Source organism: Pleurodeles waltl, chromosome 3_1 (assembly GCF_031143425.1).
Source record: "Pleurodeles waltl isolate 20211129_DDA chromosome 3_1, aPleWal1.hap1.20221129, whole genome shotgun sequence".
Taxonomy (NCBI): Eukaryota; Metazoa; Chordata; class Amphibia; order Caudata; family Salamandridae; genus Pleurodeles; species Pleurodeles waltl.
The window spans coordinates 348,317,270-348,329,584 of NC_090440.1; the positions used below are offsets into that span (position 1 = coordinate 348,317,270).

General features: G+C 41.7%; 1 protein-coding gene across 3 annotated transcripts in view; it reads left to right on the top strand.

The window, feature by feature from the left end:
- Positions 1 to 11,882, top strand: part of SLC12A1 (solute carrier family 12 member 1) — a 372,378-nt gene extending 360,496 nt beyond the window's left edge. For all 3 annotated transcript variants that reach the window (XM_069222497.1, XM_069222494.1, XM_069222496.1), the window contains exons 26-27: positions 8,113 to 8,180; positions 11,031 to 11,882. In XM_069222497.1, coding sequence (XP_069078598.1) covers positions 8,113 to 8,180; positions 11,031 to 11,166 — 204 coding nt within the window. In that variant the 3' untranslated portion in view covers positions 11,167 to 11,882. The remainder of the gene's footprint in view (positions 1 to 8,112; positions 8,181 to 11,030) is intronic.
- The last annotated feature ends 433 nt before the right edge of the window (positions 11,883 to 12,315 follow it).

Below are 12,315 nucleotides of genomic sequence, written 5' to 3' on the forward strand. Positions count from 1 at the left end.
TTTTCATCAAGTTTAGTATCCTTGATGTCAGGTCGGGGTTTTGTGCAAAATTCAGTCACCTGAAGGCAGTCATGCTTGACGTCTTCAGCGTTCTCAACTTCAGCATTTTCTCCGGGAAGCAAGGTTGCTGGATTCAACGTAGTGCACCTTTTCAGCTGCACATTCGGTGAGCCCAGAATTATTGTTTCATACCTTGTAAGTCTTGCTCCAGTCATGTGTTGCGTTCGGGAGCGGGTCAAAAGTATCTCAACTGAGTGAGGGACCATGACTGTTAATGGATGTCCCATCACTATTCCTTCACTCTGAGTGAGGCTGATACCAACTGCTGCTACGGCGCGCAAACACCCTGGAAGTGCTGCTGCGACCGGATCCAAAGTAGCTGAAAAATATGCTACTGGTCTGTTTACGCCACCATGGGCTTGGGTCAAGACAGACAAAGAACATGCATCACGTTCATGACAAAACAATGTGAAAGGCTTTGTGTAATCAGGCATACCTAAAGCTGGAGCCCTGCACATGCATTCCTTCAATTCAATAAAGGCATCCATCTCATCTCCTTTCAGCTCAATTTCATCCAAAGCATCCTTCTGGGTCAGTTTCAATAAAGGCTTTGCTAGAGTCGAGAAGTTGGGAATCCACTGGCGACAGTAGCTCACCATCCCCAAAAACTTCCTCACCTCCCTCCTCGTCTTTGGTGGACTCATTTGAAGTACACTTGTTATTCTTTCCTTCATTATTCTCCGTGACCCTTTCTCTATTTGGTGTCCCAAGTATTTCACTTTCTTCTGACAGAACTGCAACTTTGAAGGAGACACCTTGTGTCCATTCCTTCCCAAATGGTTCAGTAGGGCAATGGTATCAGCTGTGCAGCCACTTTCTGTCTTAGCTGCAATCAGTAAGTCATCAATGTACTGTACTTGGACTGACTCGAATGGCAATTCTAACGCTTCCAAGTCTTTCTTTAGAATCTGATTGAAAATTGACGGTGACTCAGAAAACCCTTGAGGAATTCGACACCAACTGTAAACTCTGTCTAAGAATTTGAAACAAAAGAGAAATTGGCTGTCCTCATGAAGAGGCACCGAAAAGAAGGCTTGTGACAAGTCGATGACTGAGAACCACTCGGCATCGCAAGGGATTTGAAACATTATCACAGCTGGATTCGGTACTACAGGGCAGCATTTAACTATGATGTCATTTATTTTCCTCAAGTCCTGCACTAGTCGGACCTTTCCACTCGGCTTTATTAGTCCCATGATTGGTGAATTACATGGACTGCTTAACACTTCTTTCAGTACTCCCTGTTTTACAAACTCGTCAATGAGTTGGGCGACTTTCATGAGGGTGTCTTGTGCCATGTGGTATTGTGGGGTCTGGGGAAAGGTTGCATTGGGTTTTACGGTCACTTTCACTGGTTCCACTCCTTTCACCAATCCCACCTCCTTTCCTGTCATATCCCACACTTCTTTTCCGACTGTTTCCCGTAATTCAGCTGGAATATCTTCTTCAGTTAACATTGGAAGAAGGTTAATCAGAGGATATTTTTCATCGACAATTTCCATCTCGTCCCCTTCTACACTGTCCTCTTCTTCCCCATCACTGCTCGTCTGAATTCTAATTCCATCGTACGAACACATAATCGAACATCCCAATTTGCACAATAGGTCTCTCCCTAACAGTGCTATCGGGCTTGAGTCACATACCACAAAATTATGTAACCCTTGATAGTTACCAATGCTGACTGGTACTGGATCTGTGATTGGGTTCGTCAGGTACCTGTTTGCTACTCCCACCACTTGAACTGTTCTCCCTGAGAGGGGCAAATTTGGTACTTCAATGCTCCTAACAGTTGAGCGTATGGCTCCTGTGTCAACTAAGAATGAAACACGATGACCCATAACTTTTCCCTCTACATATGGACCCTTTTGATCAACTTCCAAGGATGCTGCAAGCACACAATTTCCCTCCTCATCTGAACTTTCACTCTCCCATACATTGTTTATTCCACTCTCACTGTGTAATGGAAACTGTTGTACTGTGCCATTTGTACTCATTACCTGACTCGAGACCTGTGGAGGAACCATCACTTGCTGCTGATTCATTGGTGCCAAAGGTATTTGCATTTGCTGATTAGGCACCATGGGAAACTGCTGTTGCATCGGCTGCATTTGCGTCGTCTGCATACGAGGCATCTGCATCTGCTGCGGCTGCATAGGCTGTAATCCTTGCAGCTGATTTATGGTCTGAAAATTTGGATTTGGACCTCTCATTTTCGGTCCCCTCATTGTCTGGAATGCATTGACATCATTGTTTTGCTGACCAACACCTGCACCTTCCTGCACCATCATTGGGCACTCGCGTTTCCAATGTCCGACAATTCCGCACGCGTGACACGGCATCACCCTTTTCATTGCCTGCATACCATTCGGAGTCACAACAGTATTCAAATCCGGACCATTATTCACAAAACCTCCTCTGCCTCTGCCTCTCGCCTGTGGCTGGAACACCATATTTCCCTGCAGCTGCGGCTGCGGCTGCGGTATCTGCTGTTGGAACCCTTGCAACCCTTGCAAACCTGTCTGAGCTGCTTTAAGCTGCATCATCATCACCTTCTCTTTCAACTTTTTCTGTTTCACTTCAATTTCGTCGCTACAGTATTTCGCGTAATTCAACACCTCATCAATAGGTTTCGACTGCCAACAAATCAAATGTGTCTTTATCATCTGACTTATCTCTGGTCTCAGCCCTTCCACAAACCTAAACACAAAATGAAGCATGTCCTTCGCCTCTATTGTTTCCGTGCCACTGTAGTTCTTGAACGCCTTCAACAACCTCTCATAGTAACCATGAATCGACTCTTTAGCCTCTTGGGCAGTTCGATCAATCTTCTGCCAATCCACATTTTTCGCGGCAACCTTCGTCTTCAAATGCTCAATCACCTTATAGTACAAGCTCATCACCATAGGTGATGGTGCACCCGTATCCCTGTCCCTCTCTGGTTCACTTGTCGGCCAACCTACAGCCCTTTTGCATTCTTCCCACAAATCTGCCGGAACCACAATCTCAAAGAGGGTGTTCAGGTCTTCCCAAAGACATTTTGCAAGCTTCACAAACCTATCAGTCTGTTGATACCATTCAATTGGTTTCTCTCTCAGTTTGGGAAAATCATCAGTAAAAGACTGAATGTCGCTTCTGTGCCACGGTACATGTATTAATTTTCCCCCTGCTGTCTCCCTCATTGGTAACATGGTTACTGCATCACTACTCTGTGGTCTTTTCTCCTTATGCTCTGGGACACTGTCTTTCTTCTTTTCCTTTTTCTTTGCCCACCTGCTTTCCCATTTGTCTAAGCACCTCCACACTTGTGCACTCTGCAGCAATTCTCTAAGGTGCGTCTTCATGCCTGCTGACCTCATGTGTTCAAAGTCTGTGGTCCCGAAATCCAATCTATAGCTCCTGCTCAAGTGTTTTGTCTTGTCTATCTCAATCCCGTTTTTGTCAGCTATTTCTTGCAACCTTCTGTGTACCTTGTTCACTTCTCTCGTAATCCTGGGACATAGATACCTCAGCTCTTCTTCCGAGTAGGACTCTAGCCTATTCACACCCATAGTTCCTTCCACCAACTCTTCTGCTTCCATGCTCAACCTTACCCTATTCAGGCAGTCTTCCCCCTTCCCACTTGTTGAGCTTTGTGTGGAATTCAGACTGTTGAACCACTGTGTTAGCTGTTGCGCATTCAACCCCATCAGTGTAGCATTCACATCGACTGCCATTGATGGTTGCGGCAAACTCTCAGTGTTCGATGTTAGCGGTATCATCAGTGGGGGACTCGACCTCACCACTGTCGACTGAGCACATATGGGACTAAACTCCATCAAGGACCCAGATCCAGTTGGCAGAGCCGTTATCGGAGTTGTCTCTGGAGTGTTTTCTATGCACCTCCTCTCCGTCCCATTCTGCAGCATTGATCCCTGACCGTTCATACCTAAGTTAGGCTGGGTGTACAAAGGTACCGGTGGACCTACAGTAATGGGTAGGGATATCGCATCTGGGTTCTGTCCATTTCCCAGGTTCTGAGGCATGTTCATTCCCACACTATGGGTCATCATTGCCGGCATGCCCGTCTGACTCCCCGTCATCTGAGCATGTGCGGTTCCCCCTTGCATCTGCTTTTGCGGCATCAAAAGCTGGGTTGATTCAGCTTGTGCCAATGTTGGGTTGCGACCATTCTGTACTCCCATTACGGTTGGATCTAGAATCATTCCCGTACTGTTGTCGCTGCTGTAGTACCTTGGGACTTGCGGCTGATAATTTTCTGCTGTTTTCAATATAGGCACATCTGGATATATTCTCCTAACCTGCGGTATCTGCGGGGTGAACAGTAAACTCGGGTCCTTAGATCCCGATGGCATTTCTGAATTCGGAGTTTCATTATTCTGTACCGGTGCCGGAGGGGCAGAACTGGTACTTGGACCTTGTCCACTCGCTGCATAGGGTGGTGGACGGTCGTTCAGCAATTGCATGATGAACTCCTCATCATCTGACTCTTCTTCTCTATCTTTGGAACACCTCCTATTTGTCTTACAGGTAGCTTTCTTGCCTGTCTCTTCTTCTTCCTTAGCAATAGCGGGAAACAATTTTATCCCCTGCAATATATCTGACCTCCACACCTTCTGTGCATTATCCCACCTAGCGTCCGCTAGTGTCTTTTCTACCTTTCTCATCCTGGTCTCGAACTTCTTTTGCTGTTGCTGTCTAGCCATTAGTTCCCAAATCGCTAGAGCCTCAAACTGTGCTGGCCTTGGAGGTACCTTCATGTCGTACATCGCGAATCTCAAATTCTCTAGGATCCTTATATTGAATGTCCCATGGATCGGGAACGCTACGCTCCCATGTTTCTCTGTCAGTTTGTGCCATTGTTTTAGCCAAAGGCATGGAGCTACCACTTTTTCCTCCATTACAATGTAAGCTGGTGTACCTTCGGGTGGCATCTCCTCTCCTACGCTCGCTTTAATGTAAGACTCTCCCTTCATCGCACTCTTTAACGCTTTAAAAAATTTCATTTTCTCGTCTTTTATTTCGCAAAATTTGTAATCAATAGGTGACTTTAATTCCCGGAATACTCTTCGCTTGCCTTTCCCCTTCCAATCGAGCCCCACGGACTGCGTCCAATCCGTGCGCGACCCTTCTCTGCAACCAACCTATCCCAGCGCGGCTCCTGGTGACGTCACACTCACACACACTGCGGCTGACAAAGCCTCGCGGCTCGTCCTCCTTCACTCAGCTCCTCTCGTAACGACTTCTAGCATATATCGCGAGCAACCAAAAAAATATAAAACAGATCTGTCGGTTTACTACAGGAAGGGTAACACAATCGCTTCAGGACCTTAGGGATTTTTCGCTAGCCTCGGTAGTTATTCCATCTTTCTCGGTCCCCACTTTCGCAAGCAAATCTGACCCGCAGACTCTGCTCTCAACTTGTCAATGATCTATTCTAGTGCACTTAGAATTTGTCAAAGCCCGAAGTCGAAGTTTCTTTCACTCCCTTAACACACGTACCGACTCGTTGACCACGCTCGGTCAACCTATTAAACCGACCAGACGACAACATAAAACAAGTGTCTCATACACTTTTCAACATACTCCGGAGTCTCTTGACCTCGCAGGGCCCGTCTCAACAACAACAACCACGTGGACCTTTTTCTGCACAAAGCGCCACATACACGTGAAGTTTGACGACTTCCCTACTCTCACACTCGGAGTCGCACCTTCGCTATTTTCTATGAAGTTCGACGACTTCTCTACTCCTACACTCGGAGTCGCACCTCCGCTATTCTCTAAAATCCTCGCAACCTTTTCACACAATCTGCGGCAATAAGCTGTGCAAGCGCAAAATCCTAACTTCACTCATACCGTCACTAGTACCACCAACGCCGATTCCACACCTCCATTCTTTCCATTCGCAAGCTCCGAGATCCCGGGAAAGTCGCGATGGACTTAGCCCATCATCATTCTCTCAATCTGTTTTACCCAAGAAAATCTAATTCAACCTCTCGATTGGGATCTCAAAAGTCGTAACCGTTAATTCAACACCATGTACTTTAAGAGTAAGAGGTCCCAAAGGGCGAAACCGTCCTCTGCTACCATCTACTGATAGAGCGTTCCAGCCTAATAATTTACCTGTATTTGGACGCTCTTGGGTCGATGAATCTTTTGACCAAGTGGGACTCTCTTTACCCAGGAGTAATCAATCAAAATCAATAATCGATAATCAATAACGAACATAAGCAATGCCCTGATCAACATAACACTTAACAATCAATCCAGAAAACATTTCGGCGAAACCATGACCTTTCGGTCATGAATAACCACATCAGTTTATGCAAAGTTAATGAATTTATTTCCCTATATTAACAAAGCTAGCACAATGTAGATGTGTCTCAACACCAAATGATATATGTAAATGAACATTAATAGCTGTCCATAACGGCGAAACAGATGCAATCTATGCAGCATTTGAATAATAATGCCTTCGATAATAGCAACACAAACCACTAAAACTATAATCTGTAACGAGCTAATTGCATACATTTAGTCAGCATAACAAGGTCTCAAATTGCATCGTGCATCAAATAAATCCTCATCTAACCTCAAATTAGCATTAGCATGTGGGTCTTCATGCAAAAACAATTTAGCAACATTAATTTAGAAAACTCCTAACTAGGGCTCTTATAAAAAATCAGCAGTTGGTTACCTAAAAGAAACACAATGCAATTGTACAATTTTCCTTTCATATTTACCAAATTCAATCAGCATTCAAGGAAGTCTTCGTCTCACAGGTACCGGTTTCGATCAGCATGGGACTGGGGCAAAGGGGCAGGATGGACGGGGCAATAGCCTCACGGCGGCAAGATAAAACTACTACTTCATGCAAAGGGACAAATCAAAGTTAAAGTCTCTAGGGCGAGAATTACTTAAAAGTCTCTAAAAGACGGCAAAATGACGAAGTCAGCAAGATGGGCCATAATGGCCAATGTCCTGCAAAATGGCGGGTATGGGCGATGTCTCTCGTAATGTCTCTCAAAATGGCTGGTAAAGTTCGTAATGGGCTATAATGGCAAAGATGGCTATAATATGGCTGCTTTCTCCTTGTGCACCTGGTTTAAATAGACAACAGTTCAAATCCAGTAGGGTCTTCCATTGGAGGGTTCATAGGTTGGCTTCAAATTGTCCAATCAAAAACAACAGTTCTCAAGCTTTTACCTAAGCATACATTATCCTTGGAGTCGGGAACGTAAGTTGCAACATATTTTACCAATTAACTCACTTTCAGAGCTTCCATTGTCCGCACCTGCAGATTGACCTTGGAGCAAAGAAGAAGATGCCAGGCTGGCACGAAACCTTAAGATAAGCATGTGAACCGATCTCACTGGAAAAGTACAGCTTCAAGCAAGAATACACGTTTATTAGCACATTGGAAAAATACGAGCATCTAAATCGTGAGACAAGGCAACTAGGCCAAAGCCTCCACTAAAGTTATGCTAAGCTAAAGCATTTCTAACAAGCAAATCATGGCACACGTTTGCGATTATGTCAAACTAGTACAATTCTAATACATCACGTTATATGAAGCACGCTTATAAATGTTGGCAAACTACTCTGAGGGCACATTTTGTCCCCGTACAATCTTTATTAGTTCGATTAAAGTCACACTTGATTATTGCAGCACTACGTTTATGCGCTAATAAATGTAAAACCTTCATTTCTGCGTCATCACCTGTTCAGCTCTTGGGCTCTATGGGTTCAATATAAAATCCCATTTAATTCCAACGGAGCGGTAACAGCAGTTACCTTGGTTGTGTGAAATGATCACCCGTGCATCCGGAGCACTCATAATGAAGCTCAATGGTCTGCTCAATTGGTAACTTGCTAACTTGTCCCACTTACTAAACCGTATTCCTTGAACCTGACACTTTTTTTTGCACATTAACAACTCGCATATTTTTAAACTTTGTGTTTTTTTCATTTGTAGAGATGCATGACTGCGTAATTGTGATTGGCTTTAGTAAAAAGTAGATTGCATAAAATGAAAACTATTTTTCATTCCTCTAGAGTTATCGTCAAGTGCGTTTAAATGAACTTCTGCAGGAACATTCGAGGTCTGCAAACCTCATTGTTTTGTAAGTATCATGTCATAAAACCAACAAAAATTGTAATTATAAAATGTAGAACTAATTTGCTTTAAAATATATATTCAGCATCACAGAATATTACTCCTTGCCATAACTGGAAAGAAAAATTCCACCCCGTCTGTGCAATACCACTGCCAATATTATGCCCACCGGGCTGTAGCACGAGGGCAGGGGAAGGTCTCAGTGGGTTGACAGGGGGCAGAGATCCCTGAATCCCTCCATAACACACCCTTCTGGGAGTCAGAGAGAAACGCCTATGCCTCCTGTGCACATCTCTCTCCGAAAATAGGCCAGCACAATGTTTCTCTTTGGCAGCGTGTGCTGATTTTAAAGTTGCAAATAAAATAAATTAAATGTAACCTCTTATATTATCTAAAAGTTTTCAGTTCAATATCTAATTTTATTACAATTTTGTTTTATTGGTCTAGAAATATCTTGCTTACCTGTATCAGGACAAAGCATCTCTAGGTACAGGAATTAAACAATGACCAGACTGTACATTGAAAATGTCATGGTTATGAAATTAGAAGTTATTATTATTGTATCAGATTAGCTAAAACAGGCAAGTCTAACTTTCATCCTAGAAAAAAGGGATAGAGTTTTTTAATGAGTTGGTTGGGGTTTGGGTCCTCTCAGAGGCCAAAGACCAGGCACTGCGCTGAAGCCATAGCTTTTGGCCCTTGATAGAAGCGTGCACCACTTCCCCCAGCGCCTGAACAAAGGCCATGTGCAGTAGGTTATGTCCATATTGGGCATGGGTCAAGTACTTGAACCAAAGGTAAGGTGATATTTCAGAACCAGGCCTCGAAAAATCTACTCGCCCTCTTGCTATGGCAAGTCATATTTTGTGAGGTCGAGCTATTTTTAGGACCCACTCGGCCGTTCTGGCAAGTTGACAAAGTACAGGTGTTCTGTTTAGTCAGAAAGTGAAAAAAGACCCCTTTAATTCTTGTTCTTGTCACATTTGCTCTGTGATCATGGACAGAGGTCAAAAGTCAGTCTGTCATTGTTAATTCTGAGAGCAGAGTTCCAGGATTTTGTTAGGTGACCTCTCTGACCCTCTGTAAAATGTGTGAAATGAAAGGCTTTGTGGGTTTTCCAAACACAAAACATTTAATAACTAAGCCAGCTGTACAAACATTTCTAAATGCATGTCAGAAGCTGTGAAAGACCATTTTATGTTCTTCAGTGTGATGAAAAAAATATTTTAAAACAATGAAAAGAAATAAGAACACTTTACTTGGTAATGTGCCAAGGATAAATGTTTTCTGAACCCCAATTTTCACAGATTATTAAAACAACACATAGTTTTATCAGTAAAGTTGCAAGTTAGTGGGAAGATTTGAGGACATTTCTTGGGAATTTACTGTCTGTAAATGAGTGTGCTGCCACATCATGCTTTAGTAATATATTTATTAAGAGTGTTTAAACATAAACTGGGAAATACTTCTGCCCTGATGGCAATGCTATTAGTAAACTAAGACAAGTCACAGTTCATGTGTACCCTATATGTGGGCTTGATTCTTATTATACATGGAGCAAGTGTTTAGTCTATTTAATCAAACAAAAGAGGTTTTTTTGTACAGCAGAAATGCTGAACTCACATATTTGAAGGTGCACGCACGTGAAAATGAAGGAAAAGGTGACTGTAAAATAAAATATTTGCAATTTGAGACCCATTTACGGGTTAAGTATGTTACAGTTAGATCAAGTAGATTATTCAAGTTACTCGACCTGCAGGTCTAGTAACAATTTTATGATTTTTGGAGGCCTAATAAAAATATATAGGAAGACATCATCAACAAATAACACATATGAAGGTGAATGAATATACATAGTGATGTCATTCATGATGTCAACAGTGAGGTGAAGCAGTATCACCATTGGGGTCATTTGTGATGTTGTCTATGCCATGATGTGTAAGGACACAAGCAGTGCAATGAGAGACATTACGGTTAACAATATCAGGCAAAATACACTGGTTTATCAGAGATTTTCTGTTTTTCTTTTTGTATGTGGGAAATGTTAATGTTTTATTGATAACTTACTTTAAATAAAGTGGATAGATAGATAGATAGATAGATAGATAGATAGATAGATAGATAGATAGATAGATAGATAGATAGATAGATAGATAGATAAATAGATAGATAGCCATTCATAAACAAACCACACTAAGTTGCTTCACTAAATTCTGTCCTATATGTCCCATTGTCTAGCTGACCTTATGTCCTACAACTTGCACTTGACAGTGGAGTGACTATCATTTTTGACAATACGATTTAAAGAAAGCTGTGCTCTAGCAGCAATACCCTACCAACCCTGTAAGTGTAGCACAGGCTGCTTAACCACCTGTAAACCTGTTCAAGTGTTGAATTTCTAAAGGCTCACATGTTAAAATGTACTGTAAGTCTTACTAGTCCACTCCTCACACTTTCCTTAGTGCCCATGCTTGTTTGTCAAAGAACAATTAGTTACTGAATCTGAGCATTTATTTAGCAATGTTCTTTCCTTATGGATACATTTGATTGGGTTGCTGATATATTTTTAAATCCCTGAACTCTACAGTCCCAGTACCATTAATAGTCCCAAAATATGTTTTCTATCCTGCCTTGTCATACTGAAAATGAAGCAGCCTAATGCAACAAAGTACATTGTTGTTGGTGATTCAGATTAATTTAATACATGCACTGTTGAAAATGAGCAGAATAATAAGCAACTGTTTAATGATTCAAAATGCACACCTATGGAGAGCACTGTATAATTAAACCATTCCGTATACCTAGCTAATCAACTGTGTGAAGTGTATAATGTCAATATGTCTTCCTCTCTTTGTAGAAGCCTACCTGTGGCAAGAAAAAACACGGTGTCAGACTACCTGTATATGGCCTGGTTAGAAATTCTTTCAAAGAACTTACCCCCAGTGTTGCTGGTTAGAGGAAATCACAAGAGTGTGCTGACTTTCTACTCGTAATAAAAAGAAATACAGGTTTCCAACCATGTTTCCGCTATTTGAGGTCTCGAGATGTTCCGTGATACAATAACGAGGAAAATGAAAGGCACTTTATTAATGTCCCTCTGAAGCTGAAATAGCAGCGAATGTGCATTTCTGTGTTGTACAAAAAGCCATGACTAAGAAAGTATATCTGGGCTAATATGATTCTTGCTGTTGATTTAACAATAGGTATTTTTTCTTCTTGAAGTATTTTGCCAGTGACTTTATATGTGTTATTTGCATAGTCTATTAAATAAAGTAACTGTTAGGCAGAACACTAGTTTTAATAACAGTAGGTAATTTTCAGTGAAACTAATTAAGCACTGTATTGCAGACACCCATTTAATTACTTGCAGGCGATAATGACTGGATTAAAAGTACACTATTTAAAGTGAAAAGTAGCCAATTGTGTGTAGATTGGTTGTTTTACATATTCTCATTTGTTGCTGGATTCAAGAAATTCTATGCTTGAATGTTCTTTTTAACAAAATGTGGTATTTCAATGTGTAAATTGAATCCCTTGCATTTCTGCATTTTGCTAACCACCAAGAAAATTCCTGAAACTTTTGTTTTCTGATTTTTCTCCTGAGCGATAATTCACTTTTTCAATGTATAAACTGCAAATAAATGCATTAAAGGTTTATATGAGGATTTTGTCTATTCCTCATGACAGATTAAAAGAAATGTAAACTACGAAAATAATTGAGTTTTGTGTATTCATGTTTAGCATCCTTGGTAATGTTTCCTTCCTTACATTAAATTCACCATTCTTTTTGAGTTCATGGCGATTATTACACTAGAGGACAATGGAATGGGATGTTTCGGTCAGAATAACTAGTTATCCCATCAATGACTACCATTACCTCCATTCTGGACATAAACAAGGAATAGCTGGTCATCTTAGCATTAAGTCGGACAGTTACTACCTGGCATGCCGGCATGTTGATCGTTTGATCCAAATAGATGTGTGTTATCTTCCTCATGTCTCAAATACCAAAAGTTGGCAAGGAAAAACTGTACGATATAGTAATTATGCCAAAAGCTACTTCATTTTATGTTTAGTATAGTAAAATGAATGCATAGGCGTCTCTCGTTTTGAAGTATAGCACCATAGGTATGACACTAAGC